Below are 17213 nucleotides of genomic sequence, written 5' to 3' on the forward strand. Positions count from 1 at the left end.
TGAACCCACATTTGCTTTAATTTCTCTTTGTGTCAAAATTTAAACAACCCAATTCTTTATTTCTAAATAATCAAATAACTTTAATAAAAGCAACTTCTATTAAACATCACATGAGACTAAGTAAGGTTTATTTTAATAAAAAGACTTTAGTTGAAGACTATTTACCATGCACTCTTCTAATTAAATGAGGAGCAGCTTTATTTGCCTACCTGAATGTCGAATATGTTGCAAAGTCTGGTGGAAGAGAACTTCCGATGGAGGAACTAAGATGGTGAAGTCAACTTTTGCAAAGCGCCCCAGATCTAGGTTTTGCATTCCAGAGTCCGCTATAGCACAAACTTGAGACAACAGCTTACGAGCGACAGTGAGTTGAGGCAGATGAATCTGGAACACTTCGGTAAATGAATCTGTGGAGTAAGATCAAAGCAAATCCTTTTGCTAAAATTCCACTAACCAATCAAATCTAGTAACCTTTGCACATCAGTGCTTATTATTGAAATGCTGTGGCATCCTGCACAGTTATTCTTTTCAATAACGTCCCCAAATGTGTTTATCTTTAAGGTAGAAAGCAACAGTCACATGTACAATCTGACATTGCATATATCAATCATCCTGCTCACTCTATGTACATTGTTCATACTCCACGTAAATGTTGGTTATCATTTGAATAAAACTAAGTATTCTAGTCTATCCTGTTGTTATAAGACTCTTGAACGGACCTCTTGTTTGATAAAGATGAACTGTTGATCTCTCAATCCACATTGTCATGGCCTTTGTACCTTAATTGTCTACATGCATTGCACCTTTCTGTAACTGTAACACTATATTCTTTACTTTGTTCTTGCTTTTCCTTTTGTATTACCTCAAAGTACTTATGCTTGGAATGATCTGTTTGGATGGCATGAAAACAAAGCTTTTCACTGTATCTCAGTTCACCTGACAATAATAAACCAATTACCAATTCTCTTCTCAAAAAGCACCGGACTTCCATAATGTATGCCCCATTCCAGATTCTCCCCTCATTTCAGATTCTCCCCTCATTTATTTTACTCAAGACACAACCAACAGATCTTTATTGCATTCTTGTGTGTACAATCCCAAAGTAACAAGGTTGCAAGAATTCCCTACTCCTGACAGCAATCAATAGTCAGATCCACAAATGAAGTAGAGAGATGGTGCAGAGTTGGTATTGGTATTGGTTTATTATTGTCACTTGTACCAAGGTACAGTGAAAAGCTTGTCTTACAAACCGATTGTACAGGTCAATTCATTACACAGTGCAGTTACATTGAGTTAGTACAAAGTGCATTGATGCAGTACAGGTAAAAACAGTAACAGTACAAAGTAAAGGGTCACAGCTACAGAGAAAGTGCAGTGCAATAAGGTGCAAGGTCGCAACAAGGTAGATAGTGAAGTCACAGTCCATCTCATTGTATAAGGGAACCGTTCAATAGTCTTATCACAGTGGGGTAGAAGCTGTCCTTAAGTCTGGTGGTATGTGCCCTCAGGCACCTGTATCTTCTACCCGATGGAAGAGGAAACAAGAGAGAATGTCCTGGGTGGGCGGGGTCTTTGATTATGCTGGCTGCTACACCAAAACAATGAGAGGTAAAGACAGAGTCCAAGGAGGGGAGGCTGGTGTCCGTGATGCACTGGGCTGTGTCCATAAGTCTCTGCAGTTTCTTGCGGTCCTGGGCAGAGCAGTTGCCATACCAAGCCGTGATACATCCAGATAGGATGCTTTCTATGGTGCATCGGTAAAAGTTGGTGAGAGTCAAAGGGGACAAACCAAATTTCTTTAGCCTCCTGAGGAAGAGGCGGCGCTGGTGAGCTTTCTTGGCTGTGGCATCTACCTGATTTGACCAGGACAGGCTGTTGGTGATGTTCACACCCAGAAACTTGAAGCTCTCAACCCTCTCGACCTCAGCACCATTGATGTAGACAGGTGCATGTACACTGCCCCCTTTCCTGAAGTCAATGACCAGCTCTTTTGTTTTGTTGACATTGAGGGAAAGGTTGTCGTCATGACACCATTCCACTAAGCTCTCTATCTCCTCCTGTACTCTGACTCATCGCTGTTTGAGATACGGCCTACAACGGTGGTATCATCTGCAAACTTGTAGATGGAGTTAGAGTAGAATCTGGCCACACAGTCGTGAGTGTATAGGGAGTAGAGTAGAGGGCTGAGGATGCAGCCTTGTGGGGCACCAGTGTTGAGAATAATCATGCCGGAGGTATTGCTGCCTATCCTCACTGATTGCAGTCTGTTTGTTAGAAAGTCAAGGATCCAGTTACAGAGGGAGGTGTTGAGTCCTAGGTCTCGGAGTTTGGTGACAAGCTTGCTTGGAATTATTGTATTGAAGGCAGAGCTGTAGTCAATAAACAATAGTCTAACGTATGTGTCTTTACTGTCCAGATGCTCCAGAGCTGAGTGTAGGGCCAGGGAGATGGCATCCGCTGTAGACCTGTTTCGCCGATAGGGGAATTGCAGTGGGTCCAGGTCATCTGGTAGGCTGGAGTTGATGCGTGCCATTACCAACCTCTCAAAGCACTTCATGATGGTGGATGTCAGAGCCACTGGTCGGTAGTCATTGAGGCATGTTACCTTGCTTTTCTTCGGTGCCGGGATGATAGTGGTCTTCTTAAAACAGGAGGGAACCTGAGATTGAAGCAGGGAGAGGTTGAATATGTCCGGAAATACTTCTGCCAGCTGATCAGCACAAGATCTGAGCACATGGCCTGGGACACCATCTGGGCCAGGTGCTTTCCTCGTGTTCACTCTCCGGAAGACTGATCTTACGTCCTCCACTGTGATCACAGGTTCAGCTGCATTGGTGGCTGTCAGGGTGGATGGTGACGATCCACTTCCCTTTTGTTCAAAACGTGCATAGAATGCATTAAGTTCATCAGGAAGGGATGCACTGTTGTTAGCTATGCAGCCCAACTTCGTCTTGTAGCCTGTTATGGCATGTAAGCCCTGCCAAAACTGGCGGCTGGTCAAGGACTCTATTTTGAGTTGGTATTGCCTCTTGGCATCCCTGACAGCTTTCCGAAGGTCATACCTTGATTTCTTGTACAGATCAGGATCACCAGATTTGTGTGCAGCAGTCCTCTCCTTCAGTAGGGAGTGGATCTCCCGGTTCATCCATGGTTTCCTGTTTGGGAACACCCGTGTTGTCTTCTTTGGTACATAGTCTTCCACACACTTGCAATAAAGTCCGTGATGGTGGTGGCATACTCATCAAGGCTGGCAGCTGAGTCTTTGAACATGGACCAGTCCACTGTCTCAAAGCAGTCATGTAGGAGCTCATCTGCTTCCTCAGACCAGCACTGCATGACTCTCCGTACCGGATCCTCCCATTTCAGTTTCTGTTTGTATGCAGGGAGAAGGAGCACAGCCTGGTGGTCTGATTTCCCAAAGTAAGGACGAGGGGTGGCTCAGAAGGCATCTTTGATGGTTGTATAGCAGTGGTCAAGGGTGTTGGCGCCCCTGGTGGAGCAGGAGATATGCTGATAGTGTTTTGGTAACACACTCTTGAGGTTGGCCTGATTGAAGTCCCCTGCGATGATGAAGAGGGCCTCATGGTATCCTGTCTCAAGGTTATTGACCACGGAGTATAGCTCATTGAGTGCAGGCTTCATGTCCGTCTGTGGTGGGATATAGACTGCCATCAGGATAGCTGAAGCAAACTCCCTTGGCAGATAGAATGGTCGACACTTCACTGTTAGATATTCCAGGCTGGGTGAGCAGGAGCTCGCCAGGACCATCACGTCTGAGCACCACAAGTTATTAAGAAGCAGACCCCTCTGCCTTTAACTTTGCCTGAGGACTCCATATGGTCCATTCGATGAATTGAGAAACCGATGTTTAAGATTGGACAAGATCTTATTGAATGGGGCTCAAGATGTGCATGGCCTATTTGCGCTCTTTCTTGCGATTTTTTTTTGATTTGTTGAGAGACACAAGGTCCCCTTCAACCTACATTTTAAAGGAACTATTGAAATCAGTTATGTATTATGTCCGCATATCCAGGCCACCTGTAAAAATTGGAGTAGTGTAAGAACAATGACAACACATCAGTAATTACCATTAATAACATCTTAAGCTGGAAGTGGGTCACAAGCAATCTATAGGCACCGTGCTTTTCAAAACCATCACAATAAAAACTTCAGGAATCTATTTTAGGAACAATAAATTAACTGATTGTTTAAGTATTGGCAAAGAGGCAGAAATCTTCAGTTATAAGTTGCTTGTAAAAAAGAAACAAACCTGGAAAATGAATTAAGTTTACCCACTTCCCAGTGAACCTTATAGAAGATGGAGAAATAATTTTATTTAACAAGCAGCAGAGTCACACAAATCAGGAAGACCTGTTCATAGTCTGTACTGAATTCACCAATCTTAGCCAAAAGCAGTACTGGAACCACTATGAGGAAGAGCTAAATTTTCCTGTGTTTCCAAACAATTTCTGACCATCAACTAATGTGAAAGAAAAGCAAAAAAACTGCAAATGCTGAAAATCTGAAATAAAAACAGAAAACATTGAAAATACTCAACAGGTCAGACAGCATTCATGGAGAGAAAAACAGTTAACTTTTCAAGGCTATGACCTTTCATGGCATGTCAGTTTGAAAGTCCATGATTTTACATTTTGAAAAGAAGTTTGTTTTTTAATGGAGCAAAACGGAGAAGTTACATTTTCCTTCACCGTGCATTAAAATTATGGCACCAGCATGACTCCACCATATTTAAATTTTGCAGACATTAGAATTTTGAAAATACTATGGTGAACTGCTCAAGCAATAGGGCCATGCAAATAGACTCAGTTTACATGCATGTATCTGAGGAATGTCATAAGTTAAATTATTGCTATTACATGTATTCTTCATGTACAAACAAGAATAATTAGCATCACATTTTTGTATTCAAGCATCTAAACTATTAAATTTTCTGAGCAAATTAACAGCAAAACAATCTTCTGCAGGAAAACCTAGTGCACATGATAATACCAAACTGATCCTTTCTTATGTGTTTTTGGAAGTAGTTATAACGGTGTTAACTCACACAACTAACGAAGAGTGCTTTTAAGCTACTAGCCAAAGCCTTTAAGCAAATATTTAACACAGTCATGCAACATGGATCTACTAATAACCATAGATTTAGATGTCTTACCAACACTTTGCTTTGACGTCATTGCTGCAGCCTCATCAGATGGAATATACTCAGAAACGTTTCCATTGAATGGAATAGCAACATTATCATTTCTATTTTGCTGAAATTTATCCAGAAATTTGTCCAAGTTATCTCCTGAGAAAGATAGAGCTCATTTCATTCAGGATATCCAGAAGATAAAGCATGAAGAAAAACAGGTAAACACTGATTGGAAAATCTGTTAGCATAAATAAGTATTAAAGCTTCACAATGTACCTAGTACTATCTGGACCACATTTTAAATATGAATGAAGATTCCCTAGTTAAATTGTTTTTATTTGACTATTTATTTCTAAAGCAGAAAATAGTCTAATGAAACAAAATTCAAACAATTAAACTTGATGCAAAATAATGTATCCAATAAAGGATACATTTACTAATCCTACAGTGATAAAGTGGCACTTTGTGTGTGTTGCAAATTATTCAATAAACTTAAATATCCATTGCTATTTCCAGTGACCGACTGTGATCTCAGGCTTAATGACGTTGCAACTTTGGTGTTACAGAATTTCTGCATGCCTCAAGTCTCCACCTTGAGCCTGTCTGAACTCCCACAGTCAAGCAGATGTTAATAATTTCCCTCAATGTGGGCGGAAATTCACTTCAACAGCCTTCCGTGATATAAACTATGCCTGTTACTTCTGAACAAAACTTGGATTAATCCAAGTGCTTTGGGGACTTACAACATAAACTCACCAATGCTGCACCACTGTGGCAACGACAGTGTGTACACTTAGCATCCGCCAGATATGTAGTGTACAATCTGATGGTACTATTTGCATATCATTACAATGGGTTGGTATAGTGGTGTAGTGGTTAGTGATGCTGCTGCACAACTCCAGTGGCCGGGTTCCATCTTGGTGTAAGGTGCTGTCTGTGTGGAGATTCCACATATTGCACATTCTCCCTGTGACAGTATGGTGCTCTAGATTCCTCCCACATTCCAATGACTGCTGATTGGTTGGTTAATTTGTCACTGTAAATTAACCTTAGTATAGGTGGAAGGCAGGAACATGGGGGGGGGGGGGGCAATTGTTGATGGGCATTTGAGAGAAAATAGGTTGGGGAATGGGGGTGATGGGAATGATCCACAAGGTGGCATATATTTGATGAACCAAATAGCCTCCTTCTATGCCATAAGGGAATATGAATTATTTCCCCGTTTATATTTCGGCACATTACCAAAGGTGACCGATTGGAAATCATGGGATAGACAGCACAAGCATGAGAGTCAGTAGAAGGATTGTGAGGTATTCTTGGGTGTCAGCATTATGCCAGAGGAAAATTGTTCAATGTTTCTTTAGAATATGGTCATAAAACATTGAAATGAAACACTAAAAAACAGAACAAGAATATTCCAATAAATTTTAATCTGATTTTAGGTATAAATTTTCAAAAGTATTATAAAGAAGGAATTTCATTAGTTAAGATTTCATTCATTAGGTCTAATGTTCCCAATCTAAATTCTGCTGCTTTTTGATCATCACAAGGAAGTAAAAATGATAGATCACTGCAACTTCGAGGAACCTTCAACAATATAGTGCCAGAATGAAACATGGTAAAATTTTATATTGATTCCATGAATAGAACACTGGCACCAAGTGTGTATACAGTAGCTCTCAAATGGGGCTGTGCCACTAAATCCATGAGAGCTGGTTAAAGAAGCTCATTGACAAACACTTGCAGGAAGTTCACCATCATTCTCTTTGCCTCAAATGCTCAGACATAAATTTGAAGAAAGAATTCTGTGCTGTTATTTTCATCATTTTTAAAGGACATTTTGGGAGCGGACCCATATTTATCCTGCTCTTTATAGTAGCAAACCAAATCACAATTGCCACTGAAGCTATCCTGCAGTCTGCCTACACATTCTCCACTTTAAGTATATTATTTCGTCAATAGAAGAAATTTCCTTCATCACCCTCATTCTGATCACCTTAAACTTAACAAGAGCTGTTCTCCCTTCATCATTGGAAATGTTTACCTACACTCACTCCAGGTAAGCAATACCTAAATTTTGAAATTCTTATTTTCATATATCTTCATAGTTCCATCCTCTTCCAATATCTTCCCTATAACAATCCAAGATCTTTGTGTTGTCCCATTTCTGCGCTCTTATGCAGTCCTGAATGTAATCATTCCACCATAGGCTTCAGTGCCTGGAGCTGCTCAGGTTTTAAAATTTCATATTTCTTCGCCCCACCTCTCTAAATGCCTTTCTTCTTTGATGATTCTCCTTAATGCTTCTCTTTGACCAGTCCTTTGGTCATCAGTTGTAATATCTCCTTACATTCCTCAGAACCTATGAATACTCCAAGTGAAGAACATAATCTAAGAAAAGTACATTTCACCAAGATGGCATCCAACAGCTGTGTCCTTTGGCATGTGAAGACCTGAAGACCAAAATAGTATCCAGGACAGCTTTGCCATCAAGCCATATCAAACAACCATGGGAACCCAATGTAACATCATCCAGTGCATAATCTAGACACGTATTTGTCAAGTAGCTGGCACAGTTTCCAGAGAAGTATGCAATTAAGTCCATCTAGCACAACAGCAAAATACCAATTTGATAGAGTTTTTCAGTTTCTGTCTCTTCAGGATAATGGTTTTCAAACATTGCTGAGCACAACAGTTTGAAAATAGTCAAGGGATTGCTTTTAATGATCTGTTTCCATTCCCACAACAAAAACATCATTCTTCAGTCTTGGACTGCATACCATAAATGAATAAAAAATCTTTTTATAATAAGCACAGAGTCAGTAAACATTTGAAGTCTCACCCCTAAATATTCTTGCCAAATCTGATAAGCCCAGAGCAAATTGTGTTCATCCAAAACAAGCAAGTTTAGCTTATCTTATTTGCTCCTATGTGTGAGTGACATCTTGAATTAAACTCAGTTCCTTGGCCAGTTTCCATGAATGTCTTGTACAACTGGTCAACTGCTGACAGCTGAGATATCTTCAAGCCTATCTGATTGCATTATAAGAACGTTCCCCTCTTCCTCTCATATTAAAGATAAGGCAGAAAGAGGGCTCCATTAGGTAGGTGTCCAGTTGGGGCAAGGATAGAAAGATTGCAACAGAAATAATAAATCATTAAAGCCACATCTTCAAAGAGTCTTCTTTATTCTTCCAGATATCCAATATTGCAAGAACCATAAATTGCAATTTCTTCTCAACCTCTTGGTCCAGTTCATATTGGATGAAAACAAAGAAATTTACTCCCACCTTTTAAAAGAGGTTGCAGTCACAGAACAATTAATGTGACAGTACCTCAAAGTAAAGCATTAACCAGAGTTTTAAAATGTATTCTTTTATGTGAAATTCTCAACATAATTGACTGTGACCCTGAGAATTGTGCTCTCATTTCCGTAGAAGATTCTTTGGCAAACAGGCATTGCAGAAAGATAAACAAAATCCTATTAAATTTTACTAAACCAAATATCTGCATTTCCACATCAATATTAAAAGTTTAAAAGCCTAGTCAAACTTTGATTATGCATACTTTGGTTGCCTTGAAATTTCTATCTGCAGCCAGTTAACTCAAATAGCACCTTAAACGTCTTAATATGTTTCTCCAATAATTTGCACATTACTAAATTTTCCACAGCCCAACTTGTCTGGTCTTCAAGCTAACAGCTTTTCCTCTGAGAAATACCCTGCAAAGCTGGCTCTTTTACCCCTCACATGCTGTTTCCAGCAAGAGAGAATACAAATTAAATAATGTCGCAGCAATACACAAAAAGTAGCACTATGCGCATTATAGGGAGAGACAGGAATAGGTGGATCGGAGAGAGCCCATCAATGGTAAAACTGCAAAATGGGCAGACAGCAAATCAGTTGCCTGTTTTATACCATACTTGATTTCTTTTAGATTCACTTCAGATAATTAATCCAAAGGCTTTAACAATAACACCACAAATTAGCGGGCAGAGCCACAAAGCTCCAGACCATGTGTCAGTTGTAAATAATTCTTGACAGTCACAAAGCTGGCATGAAATTCCTCGGAAAGTCCAGCTACTGAATAGTGATAATATCCCAATTGTGGACACATTACATAACAATTATACTACTGGACAAGCAATCAAGAGGTCCTGATTTTAAATGCTATGACAAGTTGTGAAAATCAACAATAGCGTAGAATATGAATCTCACTGCACCTGATTTATAGTCATTCAACAGATTCAATAAAGCTGATTATGGGAACTAACATCATGCACCTCAAGCATGCCATAAAAACGTTCTGCTAGAAATTGGATGGGCCGGACTTTTAATTCACAGGTATACACAGGTTATTCACCTTCATGAGCTGTGATAAATCCAGAACTCAAAACCAAAGAAATAATTGAATGCTTGGGTATTAAAAAGTAAAATGTCTTCCTTAATTTGGCAGAAGTTACTCAAACTTTATTCAAACAATTCAATGCTTTTTCTCAACGTGAAGAACAATTACCAGATGTTTTAGGTAGAAATGTGTTCACAACATATATCTGATTGAAACACTTACCAAAAGGAGAGGTTTTAAAATGGGATGCCAAAATGCTGACTTTTCCTGTAATCAACTCATAACTGATTTCCTTCAGAAACTCAGTTGTGGTGAGCATACTCTCTGCCAACACTCTGGATTGATAGTGACCTGAAGAAAACAGATGTATTCATTGCTATGGTAGGGCACACAATTGTTCTTTTTCAATATTTTTATTAATTCCAAATAAAAAATACAAAGTACATGAAACAAAGGAAAAAACATGTTACAAAATGGATTGTATTGAATCACACTTGAAATCACAATGCTTCATATTAATAAACAAAAATGATAACTAATTAGTATTAATAAATTGGAATAGTTTTATTATATTAAAAAAATCTAACCCACTACCAAAACCGAAGCTGCTTGGTTTAAAAAAAAGACAAAAAAAAACCCTAAAGACATAATAGTATTGGCCAATATCTGTTCTTTAAGCACCAAATCAGTGGTTTTGAAAGTAGTTCAAAAAAGGTCCCCATAATACTTGAAAGTTCAGAATAGATCCAGAAATAGAGCAGCGGATCTTCTCTAAATTTAGATATGACATAACATCCAGTAACCATTGAGCATGAGTGGGGAGAGTAATCTCCTTCCATTTAAGCAATACAGCCCTCCTGGCTATAAGAGAAATGAAGGCCAATATGTATAAGTCAGAAGTCTCCAGAATTGTATCTTTTTCTCCAACAAACCCAAATAATGCAGTTAAAGATTTGGCTTAAAATTTATTTTAAAAAGCACGGAAAAGGTTTGAAATACCTCTATCCAGTATTTTTCCAAACTCAGACATGACCAAAACATATGAATTAAAGAAGCCCCTCCATCATTGCATTTATCACAATAAGGAGATATATCAGAATAGAAACGCGATAATTTGTCTTTGGACAGGTGAGCTCTATGGACCACTTTATATTGAAGGAGGGAGTGACGTGCACATAATGATGAAGTATTAACCAGTTTAAAAACTTGATTCCAAGTTTCCTCAGAAATTGAAATCTGCAGATCATGTTCCCAAGCATTTTTAATTTTGTCTAAAGGAACCTTATTTGTTCCTGATAACCTACCATAAATCTTAGATATTGAACCATCATAAAAAGGCTTCAAATTAAAAATTACATCTAGTAAGTTCTTATCAGGACATAGGGAAAGTATGTACTTGAGATCGGAGAAAATCTCTAATTTGCAAATATCGAAAAAAGTGAGTTTTTGGCAAATTATATTTAATTGACGATTTTCAAAAGTTGTGAAATTTCCTCCAACAAACAGATCCTGAAAACAAGTAATACCTAATCTATCCCATTCTTTAAAGACTATGTCAGTCATAGAAGGTTTAAAAAAAACAATTAGCAAAAATGGGACTAGACAAAGAAAATCTCAATAAACCATAATATTTTCTAGATTGTAACCAAATGCTCAAAGCATGTTTAACTACCAAATTATCAGTTAATTTATTCATTGATAAAGGAAGTGAAGAGCCAAGCAAAGAAATAATAGAAAATTTTTTAACAGAATTAGCTTCCAAAGAAACCCATACTGGACAGGCCTCAGGATTAATATAATGTAACCAAAAGGGAAGATTTCGTATACTGACTGCCCAGTAATAAAACCTAAAGTTGGGTAAGGCAAAGCCTCCATTATTTTTAGCTTTCTGAAAATGAACATTATTTAATCTAGGATGCTTATTTTTCCATATGTAAGAAGATATAATTGAGCCAAGAGATTCAAAAAAAGACTTAGGAATAAAAACAGGTAAAGCCTGAAATAGATACTTAAATTTAGGTAAAATATTCATTTTAATAGAATTAATGCAGCCAATCAGCGATATAGAGAGGGGTGACCAATTTGGTAAGACCCTTTTCACAAAATTCAGTAAAGCAAGAAAGTTCTCTTTAAATAAATGTTTATAATCTTTAGTAATTGTTACACTCAAATAGGTAAAATGATTTCTTACAATTTTAAAAGGAAGGTTAATATCGAATGGCATCAAATTGTTCAAAGGGAAAAGTTCGCTCTTGTGTAAATTCAGTGTATATCCTGAAAATTGGGTAAAATGGGAAAGTAAGGAAAGCATAAAAGGTAACAAAGTCTCAACATTAGAAATGAAGAGCAATAAATCATCAGCATAGAGGGAAACTTTGTGGGTAGTACCTCCCTAAAGATACCGGCAATTTCTGTAGATTCTCGAAAAGCAATACCTAAAGGTTCTAAAAACAGGTCAAATAGCAAAAGAGTCAAAGGGCATCCCTGTCTGGTTCCACGCTGAAGTTTAAAAGGTTGAGAAAGTTGAAAGTTAGTAAGAACACGGGCAGAAGGAAATTACTTAGTAAAGTAATTTAATCCATTGAATAAAATCAGGCCCAAACGTAAATTTCTCTAAGGTTTTAAATAGATAACTCCACAATTGTTTACAGCTGAAATTAGTAACACTATAAAGTGTGCAACTGAAACTTTTAGTTTTGTACTGCCTGAGATCTTCAACTATATTGGTTTAACAAGAAAAGGGATCGAAGAAGTTTTGAACATCTGGCTTATAGAATCTAATAATTTATAAACAGTTTTTGTATTTCAGCTAAGTGTTTTTAATAATCATCTGATGGTATCTGTGAGATAGAATAGTAACTTGGAGAAGTTGCTGAGCACAACAGTTCAATGACGGTAAGTCAAGATCACCAGGGATGCACAATGGCATTGGTCTATGTGCAATTAATAGGAAGAGGCCCATGCAATTTGCCTTATAAGGTATGCAGAGATTCTTCACCTTACAAGGCAGGTAAGAAAATCACTGAAGCAAAAGACACTTGGTACAATGGGCCCAAATTCAAGAAGGCTCCATCAGTATCCCATCAGAACCCCTGGAAAATCCAGGATGAAGATGCTTGCATCAATTCTAACTTGATCTTGAAAAGGATCTCAATTGAAAGGGAACTGAGTGTGGTTTATTAGCATGTGCTGCTCATTCTCCAGCTGCTTTGATAGAAACCTATGCTATAATTTTGTACAATATTGTAGTTGCTATGAAATTCCATCTTGTCACAGACAGTTTGGGCAATTGTGGCTACAATAGAGCAGCCACATCCCTGATCTGTGTTCACCATGCTTTACTCCCAGAAAATTACTCCCCCATTAGAGTGTACTGGCAGATCAGGTTTTACAGCTGGCTACAGATCATATGTTCCATATTTTAACATGGCTGAGATTAAATAATTAAGGAAAAGATTCAGTTAAGGAATGAGCTGGTTTGAAGCAAAGTACTGGGGAATTAAGACACCAGGACCACCGAAGAGGGAGGACTGTACTCGGGCTACTACAGGGGAATCACTGATTGAGGAGTACTGCACAGGAAGCAATGGACTAAGAGCGCCACAGAAGGAGCACCGCAACAGGTAAAATGTATGGGGAATACTGTATCACTAGGGCCAAAAAGTGGGTATGACAACACAAGGGATTGGGGCAGACATCCTGCATTGCATATAGATAAAACAGGAAGATGTGCTTCTGCCCCACTGCCCATGGGTCATGCAAACAGCTGGCAGTAAAGGTTAAAATGAGACACTCCAAAGCCTATGAAAGTCTGCATGGTCACTGGAAACTCTCCAAAAATTTGAGATGATTGTAGGGAAGTGGCTATTCTTTCCCAGCAATCCCCTCAGCCTTTGCCACTTTGACAGAACATCTTTATCCCACTGGCCAGGAGCACAATTTAGCTCTCAGACATGCAATTCAACCCATTTCTGCCCTCCAAGAAGTTGGCTCTATTCTAAGACAACATCTGGGCCTTGTAAATTGTCTGAGCCAGGAAATTCAGCTACATGTTCCATGGGCAAGGACAGGATCTTTCGCAGGGTCAGAGAAATATTGTGATTATTCTTTCCATGCCCTTGCATTGAACCCACTGCCTGAGCAATTATACTGTACAGCCAAAACCTGCGTCAAATGCTTAGCCAGGATCTGAAAGCCACTAAATGGCAGCAACCATTTTTGGTGACAGGCAACCAAACCTTCTGTAAAATAAATGATTGATCTCAGTCAAATGGCGGTAAGGGGCAAATCAAACATTTAGAAAAAATTTAATGTTTAATTTTCCAAATATTTGGAAAATATTGTGATTATTCTTTCAACATACATGCATTGAACCCACTGCCTGAGCAAATATTTGGAAAATTAACATATCATTCATAACTCTGTAATCCCTAGGTAATATTTTAATGAAGAAACTATTCATCATTGTTACCATGCCTGGTTTGAGTTTATGTTTTGTTTTAACAGGTTAATTTTGAACAGATTAGAATGCTACTTACCTAAAACCACCACACAAAATTCATTGCCTCTGATCTTTGATGTACAAATGACTACCACATAGTTAGGTACTTTCTGTTGAAGATGTACATCACCAAATGTTCTTAAAGTTTCTGAAATGCCTTCTGCCAGAGAATTCTGGGAAAAAACAACTTGCACCAAATCTCTTGAAACACTGGCAGCAAGCCGTGCAAGCCAGGGTAACTGTCCTGGAGACACAGTGGAAGAAGGGCCTCCCAGTTGCAGGGATCTGTCTTTGAGGCTTGAGTCCTGTATAGCTTTCAACATAATCTGTTCAAATTCTTCCCTGAGAGGCATTTGGTCTGGACCTGAAATAACCAAACATACCACAATGAGTGAAGTCTGAAATATACATATAAATAAAACCAAATAACACGACTATCATCAAAAACAATGACTTGACTCCGACATTGAAATAAACCCATAACTTTTGAAGGGTTTACTTTCCAGAAACAGTACAAATCCTGAAAACTGCAATTACCATTTATTCCTGCTGACTCTAGGAGATTACTTTGTGGGAAGGGTTTGTAGAGCTGACTGAGACCTTTATTTACAGGGAGACTTGCCCTGAATCCTCTCAAGGTGGTAAACCATGTGGACACAGATACAGGCACCAACACTGGGCTTTCAGTGAGACATTTAGAACTTTACTAGTAGTGGGATACATGGACAGGGAGGGGTTATCCTTTTTGACACCTTGCTCAAAAATTTCACACTATTAAAACAGTTCACTGTGATGCTGGATGCTGGATGCTGCTCATAGCAGTTCATGCTGCAGCCTTATGGCAGCCTCACCAGGAATACTATGCCACTGGATTTTGACTGCAAATTTGCAAAACCATGAAATTTAAATATGGAAAGAGTTTGAGGTATGTTGCTTTTCAATACCAGTCAAGGGAACGGGATACTGACTTTCATTTTACTAACGATACATGGCCTGGATGTTCCTTGCCACTGAATGGCAGGATGTAGGTTTATACTGACAATTCCTTGCATGAAGAATACGGTTTGATCAATAGAAGAAAAGTCTCTTTGGTGGCTCCAAAGACTTTCTGAAATTGGTTCATCAACTGTGGGTGGACAGCAAGAAACTACTCCAAATATTACATTAATCAACAAATATGTTACCCACACAGAATACAGTGCAGTTAGCGAAGGCAAGATAAGAACAATTACACAGGAGTAATTCACATGCTGTAATGAAAATGGGAAAAAGCCTATTGCTGAAATGGATTTTCCAAGATGGTCTGCTGATGAACAGCTGTAGCTGCTTAGAGCAGCAACACAGTTACATCACTGGATTACCAATAGCAGTGGTGCAGTGGTAAGAGTTCGAATCCAATTTGGGAATTTAAATAACATGGAATAAAAAGCTCATGACCAGACCACCATGAAAGCCCATCTGTCACTAATGAATTTCAGGGAAGTAAATCTAGCATCCCTACCTGGTCTATTTGTGACTCCACGTCCATCAATGTGGGTTACTCTTAATTGCCCTCTACAACGACCTAACCATTTAATTCAGGGTTCAGTTAGGGATGGACAATAAAGTTTGGCTTTTTCAGTTATATCCACAGACGTGAACAAGAAAATAAATATTGAACAAAAAAATTTAGTCTCTGCAAATGTTCTAAGTATATTGGAATAAATTTTCAGCCATGAAGAAATTTGAAATTGCTGAAGTAGTGAGTGGTGACAGTCAAAATAAGATAAGATATCTTTATTAGTCACAGGTACGTCGAAACACACAGTGAAATATTGGTATTGATATTGGTTTATTATTGTCACTTGTACCGAGGTACAGTGAAAAGCTTGTCTTGCAAACCGATCATATAGGTCAATTCATTACACAGTGCAGTTACACTGAGTTAGTACGAAGTGTGTTGATGTAGTACAGGTAAAAACAGTAACAGTACAGAGTAAAGTGTCACAGCTACAGAGAAAGTGCAGTGCAATAAAGTGCAAGTGACATGAGGTCATAGTCCACCTCATTGTATAAGGGAACCATTCAATAGTCTTATCACAGTGGGGTAGAAGCTGTCCTTAAGTCTGGTGGTACGTGCCCTCAGGCACCTGTATCTTCTACCCGATGGAAGAGGAGAGAAGAGAGAACGTCCTGGGTGGGTGGGGTCTTTGATTATGCTGGCTGCTACACCAAGACAACGAGAGGTAAAGACAGAGTCCAAGGAGGGGAGGTTGGTGTGTGTAATGCACTGGGCTGTGTCCACAACTCTCTGCAGCTTCTTGCGGTCCTGGGCAGAGCAGTTGCCGTACCAAGCCATGATATATCCAGATAGGATGCTTTCTATGGTGCATCGGTAAAAGTTGGTGAGAGTCAAAGGGGACAAACCAAATTTCTTTAGCCTCCTGATGAAGTAGAGGGGCTGGTGAGCTTTCTTGGCTGTGGCATCTACCTGATTTGACCAGGACAGGCTGTTGGAGATGCTCACTCCCAGGAACTTGAAGCTCTCAACCCTCTCGACCTCAACACGATTGATGTAGACGGGTGCATGTACACTGCCCCCTTTCCTGAAGTCAATGACCAGCTCTTTTGTTTTGTTGACATTGAGGGAAAGATTGTCGTCATGACACCATTCCACTAAGCTCTCTATCTCCTTCCTGTACTCCGACTCATCGCTGTTTGAGATACGGCCTACAACGGTGGTATCATCTGCAAACTTGTAGATGGAGTTAGAGCAGAATCTGACCACACAGTCGTGAGTGTATAGGGAGTAGAGTAGAGGGCTGAGGATGCAGCCGTGTGGGGCACCAGTGTTGAGAATAATCGTGCTGGAGGTATTGCTGCCTATCCTCACTGATTGCGGTCTGTTTGTTAGAAAGTCAAGGATCTTTTGCGTAGAGTTTTCTGGGGGCAGCCCGCAAGTGTCACTACACTTCCAGCGCTTAGCACTTAGCTAAAATTTGCAGAGACTCATGACCCTATCTCAGCTCATCTATCCAGAAAGCACCTATCATCCCTCCATCAATATATCCAATTCTTCATTAAATTGATAGTAACCCTACAGGAAGCTTTGCATTAACTATTCTCTGTAAAGGAGCATTATAATTATCAATGCTAATTTTGTCATTCAGCATTTTAAATATGGATTTTCTAGACAATTGACAAAAGAAACAATTAGATGGACTTATTAACAAA

The 17213-nt window shown here is 39.1% G+C and overlaps 1 protein-coding gene across 1 annotated transcript in view; it reads right to left on the reverse strand.

The window, feature by feature from the left end:
* The window catches only part of greb1l (GREB1 like retinoic acid receptor coactivator), a 207538-nt gene that overhangs the window by 65145 nt on the left and 125180 nt on the right, over positions 1-17213 (reverse strand). Inside the window, exons 13-16 of the mRNA XM_052023073.1 lie at positions 14038-14364; positions 9722-9850; positions 5174-5308; positions 210-407 (exon numbers count right to left, since the gene is read on the reverse strand). Of these exons, the coding sequence (XP_051879033.1) occupies positions 210-407; positions 5174-5308; positions 9722-9850; positions 14038-14364 (789 nt within the window). The remainder of the gene's footprint in view (positions 1-209; positions 408-5173; positions 5309-9721; positions 9851-14037; positions 14365-17213) is intronic.

Source organism: Pristis pectinata, chromosome 9, assembly GCF_009764475.1.
Source record: "Pristis pectinata isolate sPriPec2 chromosome 9, sPriPec2.1.pri, whole genome shotgun sequence".
NCBI classification, from domain to species: Eukaryota; Metazoa; Chordata; class Chondrichthyes; order Rhinopristiformes; family Pristidae; genus Pristis; species Pristis pectinata.